Source organism: Oncorhynchus gorbuscha, linkage group LG14 (genome assembly GCF_021184085.1).
Source record: "Oncorhynchus gorbuscha isolate QuinsamMale2020 ecotype Even-year linkage group LG14, OgorEven_v1.0, whole genome shotgun sequence".
Lineage (NCBI taxonomy): Eukaryota > Metazoa > Chordata > Actinopteri > Salmoniformes > Salmonidae > Oncorhynchus > Oncorhynchus gorbuscha.
This window is the reverse complement of record NC_060186.1, coordinates 83,003,379-83,015,711: the sequence shown is the minus strand read 5'-3', so window position 1 is coordinate 83,015,711 and position 12,333 is coordinate 83,003,379. Positions and strand designations below refer to the sequence as shown.

The window sequence follows — 12,333 nt, the reverse complement described above, 5'->3', positions numbered from 1 at the left end:
CCAAACGTGATGGGCCATTTCGCGGGACGTATTGACTGAAAGAAACCGATTTGAAGACCACAAGTAATGACATCACTGTGCACCAATGATATGACCTCTGTTTCGTTGATTGACTGTATTTTAACGGAAATCGTATGGAAAATCTTGAGTACCTCCCAACAACTAAACCAATGGGACGGAACCGGTATGAAGTATTGGAAACTTCCCAAACCTTGTCTCTGCTCTTCCCTCTCTAGTTCCCTCAATCTTTCTTTCACTCCCTGCTCTTCTCCCCCTCAGGGTACGTGGTGGTATCGGTCTATACGTTACAGTGGCGACCAGATTCTAATCAACACGACACAACTCTTCATGCACTTTATGTACAAGACGCCCAACATGAACATGAAACGTGAGTTAACGAACCTCAGTTTTAAAGTGATACTTCACCCAAATGTATAAAACTAAAATGACTCATTTTGTTTCCTTGCCATGTCAACAGTCTTATGGACCACGTATGACAGTAGCCCATGCTTTGGCTTAGGTTGCCTGGCCGCTGTTTCCAAAAATGCTAACTTTCTAGCATTTGTGGCACAAATCGAATTAGTCAATGGTACCGATATTAGTATTGTTCACACTTCATGTCGTAGGGTTATCCATGGTGTTGACGGCTGCGTTTGAGTTTGACCCCCGCAGCAACAAAGAGGCCACCATACGACCCACGGACAACATCCAAGTACCACAGGTAAAATAGTGACTGCCTGCCTGTCGTTCTGTCTGCCTGCCTGTCGTTCTGTCTGCCTGCCTGTCGTTCTGTCTGCCTGACTGTCGTTCTGTCTGCCTGACTGTCGTTCTGTCTGCCTGACTGTCGTTCTGTCTGCCTGACTGTCGTTCTGTCTGCCTGACTGTCGTTCTGTCTGCCTGACTGTCGTTCTGTCTGCCTGACTGTCGTTCTGTCTGCCTGACTGTCGTTCTGTCTGCCTGACTGTCGTTCTGTCTGCCTGACTGTCGTTCTGTCTGCCTGACTGTCGTTCTGTCTGCCTGACTGTCGTTCTGTCTGCCTGACTGTCGTTCTGTCTGCCTGACTGTCGTTCTGTCTGCCTGACTGTCGTTCTGTCTGCCTGACTGTCGTTCTGTCTGCCTGACTGTCGTTCTGTCTGCCTGACTGTCGTTCTGTCTGCCTGACTGTCGTTCTGTCTGCCTGACTGTCGTTCTGTCTGCCGTTCTGTCTGCCGTTTCTGCCGTTCTGCCGTTCTGTCTGCCGTTCTGTCTGCCGTTCTGTCGTTCTGTCTGCCGTTCTGTCTGCCGTTCTGCCGTTCTGTCTGCCTGACTGCCGTTCTGTCTGCCTGACTGCCGTTCTGTCTGCCGTTCTGTCTGCCGTTCTGTCTGCCTGACTGCCGTTCTGTCTGCCGTTCTGCCGTTCTGTCTGCCGTTCTGTCTGCCTGTCTGCCGTTCTGTCTGCCGTTCTGTCTGCCGTTCTGTCTGCCTGACTGCCGTTCTGTCTGCCTGACTGCCGTTCTGTCTGCCTGACTGCCGTTCTGTCTGCCTGACTGCCGTTCTGTCTGCCTGACTGCCGTTCTGTCTGCCTGACTGCCGTTCTGTCTGCCTGACTGCCGTTCTGTCTGCCTGACTGCCGTTCTGTCTGCCTGACTGCCGTTCTGTCTGCCTGACTGCCGTTCTGTCTCAGGGTCTGCCAGTTGACAAAATAGGTGCCGTAGATCTGATGTGGAGGGGGCTTTGGATGACCTGGTTGACTTTGGATCAGACTACTGGTTGTTATTGGGGGGGGCTTTGGATCAGACTCTGGAGGGGGCTTTGGATGACTGGTTGTTATTGCCGATTCTGGTTGTCTGATCAGACCTGACTGATCAGACTACTGGTTGTTATTCTGCCTGACTGATCCGACTCTGTCTGCCTGACTGACTACTGGTTGTTATTCTGTCTGCCTGACTGGATCGACTCTGGTTGTTTCTCAGGGATGCAAACTGGTTGTTAGTCACCTGGTTGTTATTGGGGGGAGGGGGCTTTGGATTCTACTGGTTGAATCCAAAATAGGTGACAGACTACTGGTTGATTTTTGTAGATCTGATGAGAAAAGGTTTTTTTGGAGGGGGCTTTGGATCAGACTACTGGTTGTTATTGGGGGGGGGGGGCTTTGGATCAGACTACTGGTTGTTATTGGGGGGGCTTTGGATCAGACTACTGGTTGTTATTGGGGGCTTTGGATCAGACTACTGGTTGTTATTGGGGGGGCTTTGGATCAGACTACTGGCTGTTATTGGGGGGGCTTTGGATCAGACTACTGCTGTTATTGGGGGGGGGGGGCTTTGGATCAGACTACTGGCTGTTATTGGGGGGGGCTTTGGATCAGACTACTGGGGGGCTTTGGATCAGACTACTGGCTGTTATTGGCTTTGGATCAGACTACTGGCTGTTATTGGGGGGGGGCTTTGGATCAGACTACTGGCTGTTATTGGGGGGCTTTGGATCAGACTACTGGCTGTTATTGGGGGGGCTTTGGATCAGACTACTGGCTGTTATTGGGGGGCTTTGGATCAGACTACTGGCTGTTATTGGGGGGCTTTGGATCAGACTACTGGCTGTTATTGGGGGGGGCTTTGGATCAGACTACTGGCTGTTGGGGGGCTTTATCAGACTACTGGCTGTTATTGGGGGGGCTTTGGATCAGACTACTGGTTGCTATTGGGGGGCTTTGGATCAGACTACTGGTTGCTATTGGGGGGGGCTTTGGATCAGACTACTGGTTGCTATTGGGGGGGGCTTTGGATCAGACTACTGGTTGCTATTGGGGGGATATCGAAGAGATAGGTGACACGCCTGACCACGGACACGGGGTGAGAAGGTGACGAAGCGTACTCCATGAGCTGTAACCGAAAATAACTGTCATTTGGAAAGTTTGAGGTGCGGGAGACAGTGTGGTGGAATAAGTATTGTTAGAGTTAAGTGACGGTATCTTGCTCACTGGTTTGATTTGTCCGTTAGCGAAGTTAGCCAGAGAAACCTAACCTAACAAGTGTTCTATTATAAAGGCTGTCATGGTAACACGCGTTCTATTATAAAGGCTGTCATGGTAACACGCATTCTATTATAAAGGCTGTCATGGCAACAAGTGTTCTATTATAAAGGCTGTCATGGTAACACGCCTTCTATTATAAAGGCTGTCATGGTAACAAGCTTTCTGTTATACAGGCTGTCATGTCAACAAGCAATATATTATTAAAGGCTGTCATGGCAACAAGCGACATATTATAAAGGTTGTCATGGCAACAAACGTTCTATTATAAAGGCAGTCATGGTAACAAGCGTTCTATTATAAAGGCTGTCATGGTAACAAGCGTTCTGTTATACAGGCTGTCATGGCAACAAGCAATATATTATAAAGGCTGTCATGGCAACAAGCGTTCTATTATTAAGGCTGTCATGGTAACACGTATTCTATTATATAGGCTGTCATGGCAACAAGTGTTCTATTATATAGGCTGTCATGGCAACAAGCGTTCTATTATAAAGGCTGTCATGGTAACAAGCCTTCTATTATAAAGGCTGTCATGGTAACAAGCCTTCTATTATAAAGGCTGTCATGGCAACAAGCCTTCTATTATAAAGGCTGTCATGGCAACAAGTGTTCTATTATATAGGCTGTCATGGCAACAAGTGTTCTATTATATAGGCTGTCATGGCAACACGCGTTCTATATTAAAGGCTGTCATGGCAACAAGCATTCTATTATAAAGGCTGTCATGGCAACAAGCGTTCTATTATAAAGGCTGTCATGGTAACAAGCCTTCTATTATAAAGGCTGTCATGGCAACAAGTGTTCTATTATAAAGGCTGTCATGGCAACAAGTGTTCTATTAGAAAGGCTGTCATGGTAACTGTAATATTAGTGGATTGTTTTTTCAAGACTTGAGTGTCATTTGCAGTAAAGTCTAGTCAACAAATAACATTGGATTTCTTTGTTTTTTAGCTGTGAATTAGGTTCACATGAACCACTTGATTTGACACACAGAGACTGATCATGTAGGTCATATTGTGTTGTTTAATTAGTTAAAACCTGCATTTCTCTCTGCAGGGATTTATTCCATGTTTCAGTGCAACAACAAAGACCTTTTTGGTTCCTCACCAGTTTGCATCCTTGCTGTCGACCTGTCTCTATCTCTCTCTGTGTCTCTCTCTCTCTCTGTGTCTCTCTCTCTCTCTGTGTCTCTCTCTCTCTCTGTGTCTCTCTCTCTCTCTGTGTCTCTCTCTCTCTCTGTGTCTCTCTCTCTCTCTGTGTCTCTCTCTCTCTCTCTCTGTCTCTCTCTCTCTCTCTCTGTCTCTCTCTCTCTCTCTCTCTCTCTCTCTCTCTCTCTCTCTCTCTCTCTCTCTCTCTCTCTCTCTCTCTCTCTCTCTCCCCCGGGCCTCTGTGTGTGGGTCTCTCTCGGTCTGTTAAACCTCTCCCTGTCTCTCTCTAGCTGATCCGTGAGTTGGGGAACATCAACGTGAAGAAGAAGGAGCCTCCATTCTGCTACCCATACAGTCTTAAGGCCCGGGTACTGGTGTTGGCTCCCTGGCCTCTGGTGTCTCAGGTCTCTCTCGGTCTGTTAAACCTCTCCACACAGGGCTCTCTCTCTAGCTGATCCGCCACACCGGCGGTCACAAGTCATGACAACATTCAAATTTCACCGTTTAGTCACGGCAGAAGGCTTCTTTAAGCCTGCCATTCTGCTAACCCCAAACAGTCTAACTGCCTGGTACTCAGGTCTTTGCTCCTCTAATCACTGCCTGGAGGTCTCATTGTCCATCTAATCACTGCATGGTACTCAGCACTCTATTGTCCCTCTCATCACTGCCAGGGCTGCTATTGGTTATCACTGCCTGGTACTCAGCACCTATTGCCTCATCACGCCTGGTCTCAGCACTCATTGACAATCATTCAAATTTCACTGTCCCTCTAATCACTCAGCACTCTATTGTCCCTCTAGTCACTGCCTGGTACTCAGCACCCTTACCTGCCGATCTATAAATTGTCCCTCTAATCACTCTGACATCAATGTAAATGTATTAGAAAATCTAATTAAACACTTCATGTGAGCCCATGAACTCATGTTGCTCAACATTTATATAGGTTGATTAAACAGAGTGATGGCCTCTATTAAAAAGAGGAGGATCCCATCAGCTTTCTATAGGCTAGGCCTACTATATTTATTAATCAGCTTTCCTAATATTCAGCACATTGCTTCTCTTTACAACAGGAGTATAGCCTACCTGGCTGGCATTAAAATGAACCAGGGGAAAAGCGTCCTCCATTCGCAATTTTTATTTATTGAACCTATATTTAATTAGGTATGTCCGTTAAAAACAAATTCTTATTTACAATGACGGCCTACCAGAAGGCAAAGGCCTCCTGCGGGGAAAACATGCATGCATGCACGCACACACGCACGCACGCACAGAACAAGAGACAACACAAGGCTACATAAAGAGAGACCTAACACGGCGTGGTAGCAACACGGCGTGGTAGCAACACGGCGTGGTAGCAACACGGCGTGGTAGCAACAGGGCGTGGTAGCAACACGCCGTGGTAAAAACATTATTGGGCACAGACCACAGCACAAAGTCAAGAAGGTAGAGACAACAATATATCACGCGAAGCAGCCACAACTGTCAGTAAGAGTGTCCATGATTGAAGAGATGGAGATAAAACTGTCCAGTTTGAGTGTTTGTTGCAGCTTGTTCCAGTCGCTAGCTGCAGAGAACTGAAAAGAGGAGCGACCCAGGGATGTGTGTGCTTTGGGGACCTTTAACAGAATGTGACTGGCAGAATGGGTGTTGTATGTGGAGGATGAGGGCTGCAGTAGATATCTCAGATATGGGGGGGTGAGGCCTAAGAGGGTTTTATAAATACGCATCAACCAGTGGGTCTTGCGACGGGTATACAGAGATGACCAGTTTACAGAGGAGTATAGAGTGCAGTGATATGTCCTATAAGGAGCATTGGTGACAAATCTGATGGCCGAATGGTAAAGAACATCTAGCCACTAGAGAGCACCCTTACCTGCCGATCTATAAATCATGTCTCTGTAATCTAGCATGGGTAGGATGGTCATCTGAATCAGGGTTAGTTTGGCAGCTGGGGTGAAAGAGGAGTGATTACGATAGAGGAAACCAAGTCTAGATTTAACCTTAGCCTGCAGTTTTGATATGTGCTGAGAGAAGGGCAGTGTACCGTCTAGCCATACTCCCAAGTACTTGTATGAGGTGACTACCTCAAGCTCTAAACCCTCAGAGGTAGTAATAACACCGATGGGGAGAGGGGCATTCTTCTTACCAAACCACATGACCTTTGTTTTGGAGGTGTTCAGAACAAGGTTACGGGCAGAGAAAGCTTGTTGGACACTAAGAAAGCTTTGTTGTAGAGAGTTTAACACAATCTGGGGAGGGGCCAGCTGAGTATAAGACTGTAAATGGATGAGAGAGCTTCCTCGTGCCTGAGCTATGTTGTTGATGTAAATTGAGAAGAGCGTAGGGCCTAGGATCGAGCCTTGGGGTACTCCCTTGGTGACAGGCAGTGGCTGAGACAGCAGATGTTCTGACTTTATACACTGCACTCTTTGAGAGAGGTAGTTAGCAAACCAGGCCAAAGACCCCACAGAGACACCAATACTCCTTAGCCGGCCCACAAGAATGGAATGGTCTACCGTATCAACAGCTTTGGCCAAGCCAATAAAAATAGCAGAACAACACTGCTTAGAATCAAGGTCAATGGTGACATCATTGAGGACCTTTAAGGTTGCAGTGACACATTCTTAACCTGAGCAGAAACCAGGTTACATACCTGAATACTATAGACAACGAGAAAGCCAGCCAGCTGAATATTGACAGGTTTTTTCCAACAATTGATAAACGGGGAAAAATAGAAATAGGCCTATAACAGTTAGGATCAGCTTGATCTCCCCTTTAAATAAAGGATGGACTCTGGCTGCCTTCCAAGCAATGGGAACCTCCCCAGAGAGGAGAGACAGGTTAAAAAGGTTGGGCTTGGTGATGATAGGGGCAGCAACCTTAAAGAAGAAAGGGTCTAAACCATCTGACCCAGATGTTTTTTGGGGGTCAAGTTTAAGGAGCTCCTTTAGCACCCCCGCCCGCCCACTCTGTGTCTCACTCTCTCTCTCTCTCTCTCTCTCTCTCTCTCTCTCTCTCTCTCTCTCTCTCTCTCTCTCTCTCTCTCTCTCTCTCTCTCTCTCTCTCTCTCTCTCTCTCTCTCTCTCTCTCTCTCTCTCTCTCTCTCTCTGTCTCTCTGTCTCTGTCTCTGTCTCTGTCTCTCTCTCTCTCTGTCTCTCTCTGTCTCTCTCTGTCTCTCTCTGTCTCTCTCTGTCTCTCTCTGTCTCTCTCTGTCTCTCTCTGTCTCTCTCTGTCTGTCTGTCTCTCTGTCTCTCTCTCTCTCTCTCTCTCTCTCTCTCTCTGTGTGTGTGTGTGTTACAGACCAGAGGTTTGTGGTGAGGAAGAGTCCAGCTCTGCTCCAGGAGATGGTCAACGTGGGCTGTCAACTCACCATGATGGCCAACAGCAGAGGAGGTACACACACTGTCAACTCACCATGATGGCCAACAACAGACTGACACAGACACTTGCCCAAACTGACACAGATGCATGCTGGCCAACAGCAGACTGACACACACACAGACACTTGACCAAACTGACACAGATGCATGCTGGCCTGTGTGTGCAGGGTTCCATGCCCCCAGGCTGGTGTCGATAGAGAACTGTATGAAGCTGACCCAGATGATCGTCCAGGGTCTACAGGAGTCCAAGTCTCCTCTGCTGCAGCTTCCTCACTTTGAAGAGGAGCACCTCCGCTACTGCGTCTCCAAGAAGGTACCGTCACCCAGACAACGTTTGGCTCTGTGTGTACAAGGTCTCTTTCTCAATTCATCTTTCCTCGATTCCTTACATCCTCTCTTCTCACCTTCTCAAAACCCACTGGAGGAAAAAGTCTGAGGCGAGGGATCTTGGATCTAGTCGTCCAATAGAGTTGAGAAGGATGCAAGGAGATAGGTTGTGAGGAATTGCAGTAAGACCAATTGAGATGGAGCCATAACACAGTAATTCTCTCCCCTCCTCCCTATACCCTCCCTCCAGTACAAGGTGTGTTACTATGGTAACCAGTATTAGGTGGTAACCAGTACAAGGTGTATTATGGTATGGTAACTATAGTAACCTCTCCCCAGTACAAGGTGCATTATGGTATGGTAACTATAGTAACCTCTCCCCAGTACAAGGTGTATTATGGTATGGTAACTATAGTAACCTCTCCCCAGTACAAGGTGTATTATGGTATGGTAACTATAGTAACCTCTCCCCAGTACAAGGTGTATTATGGTATGGTAACTATAGTAACCTCTCCCCAGTACAAGGTGTATTATGGTATGGTAACTATAGTAACCTCTCCCCAGTACAAGGTGTATTATGGTATGGTAACTATAGTAACCTCTCCCCAGTACAAGGTGTATTATGGTATGGTAACTAGTAACCTCTCCCCAGTACAAGGTGTATTATGGTATGGTAACTATAGTAACCTCTCCCCAGTACAAGGTGTATTATGGTATGGTAACTATAGTAACCTCTCCCCAGTACAAGGTGTATTATGGTATGGTAACTATAGTAACCTCTCCCCAGTACAAGGTGTATTATGGTATGGTAACTATAGTAACCTCTCCCCAGTACAAGGTGTATTATGGTATGGTAACTATAGTAACCTCTCCCCAGTACAAGGTGCATTATGGTATGGTAACTATAGTAACCTCTCCCCAGTACAAGGTGTATTATGGTATGGTAACTATAGTAACCTCTCCCCAGTACAAGGTGTATTATGGTATGGTAACTATAGTAACCTCTCCCCAGTACAAGGTGTATTATGGTATGGTAACTATAGTAACCTCTCCCCAGTACAAGGTGTATTATGGTATGGTAACTATAGTAACCTCTCCCCAGTACAAGGTGTATTATGGTATGGTAACTATAGTAACCTCTCCCCAGTACAAGGTGCATTATGGTATGGTAACTATAGTAACCTCTCCCCAGTACAAGGTGCATTATGGTATGGTAATTATAGTAACCTCTCCCCAGTACAAGGTGCATTATGGTATGGTAACTATAGTAACCTCTCCCCAGTACAAGGTGCATTATGGTATGGTAACTATAGTAACCTCTCCCCAGTGCAGGTGCATTATGGTATGGTAACTATAGTAACCTCTCCCCAGTGCAAGGTGCATTATGGTATGTTAACTATAGTAACCTCTCCCCAGTACAAGGTGCATTATGGTATGGTAACTATAGTAACCTCTCCCCAGTGCAAGGTTTATTATGGTATGGTAACTATAGTAACCTCTCCCCAGTGCAAGGTGTATTATGGTATGGTAACTATAGTAACCTCTCCCCAGTACAATGTGTATTATGGTATGGTAACTATAGTAACCTCTCCCCAGTACAAGGTGTATTATGGTATGGTAACTATAGTAACCTCTCCCCAGTACAAGGTGTATTATGGTATGGTAACTATAGTAACCTCTCCCCAGTACAAGGTGTATTATGGTATGGTAACTATAGTAACCTCTCCCCAGTACAAGGTGCGTAGCCTGCAGGACCTGGTCAGCCTGAAGGACTCAGACCGTCGGAGCATGCTCCGTTTCCTTGGCGACGAGAAGTATGACGAGGTTATGGCCGTACTCGCCAGCTTCCCGTCCATCACCATGGATACCAAGCTGCAGGGTGAGGTCACTCCCCTTCTCTGAAGTTTGTGTTTGTATTCACTCTATTTTAGTTCCTGCAGGCTGTCCCGACAGATACTGGCATGAAACCACATCTAACTGGCTGTCTGAACAGATACTGGCACGAAACCACATCTAACTGGCTGTCTGAACAGATACTGGCATGAAACCACATCTAATTGGCTGTCCCGACAGATACTGGCATGAAACCACATCTAACTGGCTGTCTGAACAGATACTGGCATGAAACCACATCTAACTGGCTGTCCCGACAGATACTGGCATGAAACCACATCTAACTGGCTGTCCCGACAGATACTGGCATGAAACCACATCTAACTGGCTGTCCCGACAGATACTGGCATGAAACCACATCTAACTGGCTGTCTGAACAGATACTGGCATGAAACCACATCTAACTGGCTGTCTGAACAGATACTGGCATGAAACCACATCTAACTGGCTGTCTGAACAGATACTGGCATGAAACCACATCTAACTGGCTGTCCCGACAGATACTGGCATGAAACCACATCTAACTGGCTGTCTGAACAGATACTGGCACGAAACCACATCTAACTGGCTGTCTGAACAGATACTGGCACGAAACCACATCTAACTGGATGTCTGAACAGATACTGGCACGAAACCACATCTAACTGGCTGTCTGAACAGATACTGGCATGAAACCACATCTAACTGGCTGTCTGAACAGATACTGGCATGAAACCACATCTGTGTAGAAGGTCCTTACATGACAATAAACAATTGTTAGAACAGAATAAGGTCTTTGTTTAATTGATAAGATTTTGTTTTTCTCAGGGGAAAACCTGTCTTCTGTTGTCTCTCCAGACCTGGACTGTTACTACTGTCTCATCTCTAACCTGTTGTCTTCTGTTGTCTCTCCAGTCCTGGACTGTTACTACTGTCTCATCTCTAACCTGTTGTCTTCTGTTGTCTCTCCTGGACTGTTACTACTGTCTCATCTCTAACCTGTTGTCTTCTGTTGTCTCTCCTGGACTGTTACTACTGTCTCATCTCTAACCTGTTGTCTTCTGTTGTCTCTCCTGGACTGTTACTACTGTCTCATCTCTAACCTGTTGTCTTCTGTTGTCTCTCCAGTCCTGGACTGTTACTACTGTCTCATCTCTAACCTGTTGTCTTCTGTTGTCTCTCCAGACCTGGACTGTTACTACTGTCTCATCTCTAACCTGTTGTCTTCTGTTGTCTCTCCAGACCTGGACTGTTACTACTGTCTCATCTCTAACCTGTTGTCTTCTGTTGTCTCTCCTGGACTGTTACTACTGTCTCATCTCTAACCTGTTGTCTTCTGTTGTCTCTCCTGGACTGTTACTACTGTCTCATCTCTAACCTGTTGTCTTCTGTTGTCTCTCCTGGACTGTTACTACTGTCTCATCTCTAACCTGTTGTCTTCTGTTGTCTCTCCAGACCTGGATTGTTACTACTGTCTCATCTCTAACCTGTTGTCTTCTGTTGTCTCTCCAGTCCTGGATGATGAAGACAGCAATAACATCACAGCTGGATCCATCGTCACAGTTACGGTCACCCTGACCAGGAAGAGGATGGCGGTAAGGGAGGGTTGGATGGAGGGAGGGAGGGTTGGATGGAGGGTTGGAGGGAGGGATGGTTGGAGGGAGGGAGGGAGGGTTGGATGGAGGGAGGGTTGGTTGGAGGGAGGGATGGATGGTTGGAGGGAGGGATGGTTGGACGGAGGGAGGGATGGATGGTTGGACGGAGGGAGGAGGGACGGAGGGATGGATGGTTGGACGGAGGGAGGGAGGGACGGACGGACGGGGAGGGTTGGACGGACGGAGGGAGGGTTGGACGGACGGAGGGAGGGTTGGACGGACGGAGGGAGGGTTGGGAACGGAGGGAGGGTTGGACGGACGGAGGGAGGGTTGGACGGACGGAGGGGGAGGGTTGGACGGACGGAGGGAGGGTTGGACGGACGGAGGGAGGGAGGGTTGGACGGACGGAGGGAGGGAGGGTTGGACGGACGGAGGGAGGGAGGGGTTGGACGGACGGAGGGAGGGAGGGTTGGGGACGGAGGGAGGGAGGGAGGGACGGAGGGAGGGAGGGTTGGACGGACGGAGGGAGGGAGGGTTGGACGGACGGAGGGACGGACGGACGGAGGGACGGAGGGAGGGAGGGTTGGACGGACGGAGGGACGGACGGGAGGGGAGGGACGGAGGGACGGACGGAGGGACGGACGGAGGGACGGACGGAGGGACGGACGGAGGGAGGGACGGAGGGACGGACGGAGGGACGGACGGAGGGACGGACGGAGGGACGGAGGGAGGGAGGGAGGGTTGGACGGAGGGAGGGAGGGTTGGACGGAGGGGGAGGGAGGGTTGGACGGAGGGAGGGAGGGAGGGTTGGACGGAGGGAGGGAGGGAGGGTTGGACGGAGGGAGGGTTGGACGGAGGGATGGAGGGAGGGTTGGACGGAGGGAGGGAGGGAGGGTTGGAGGGAGGGTTGGGTTTGGAGGGAGGGAGGGTTGGACGGAGGGTTGGACGGAGGGTTGGAGGACGGATGGACGGATGGATGGATGGATGGAGGGAGGGTT

At 48.4% G+C, this 12,333-nt stretch overlaps 1 protein-coding gene across 1 annotated transcript in view; it reads left to right on the top strand.

The window, feature by feature from the left end:
* The window catches only part of sec63 (SEC63 homolog, protein translocation regulator), a 58,129-nt gene that overhangs the window by 32,872 nt on the left and 12,924 nt on the right, over nt 1-12,333 (top strand). Inside the window, exons 8-14 of the mRNA XM_046299214.1 lie at nt 280-388; nt 627-721; nt 4,452-4,575; nt 7,462-7,554; nt 7,709-7,854; nt 9,600-9,747; nt 11,253-11,335. Of these exons, the coding sequence (XP_046155170.1) occupies nt 280-388; nt 627-721; nt 4,452-4,575; nt 7,462-7,554; nt 7,709-7,854; nt 9,600-9,747; nt 11,253-11,335 (798 nt within the window). The remainder of the gene's footprint in view (nt 1-279; nt 389-626; nt 722-4,451; nt 4,576-7,461; nt 7,555-7,708; nt 7,855-9,599; nt 9,748-11,252; nt 11,336-12,333) is intronic.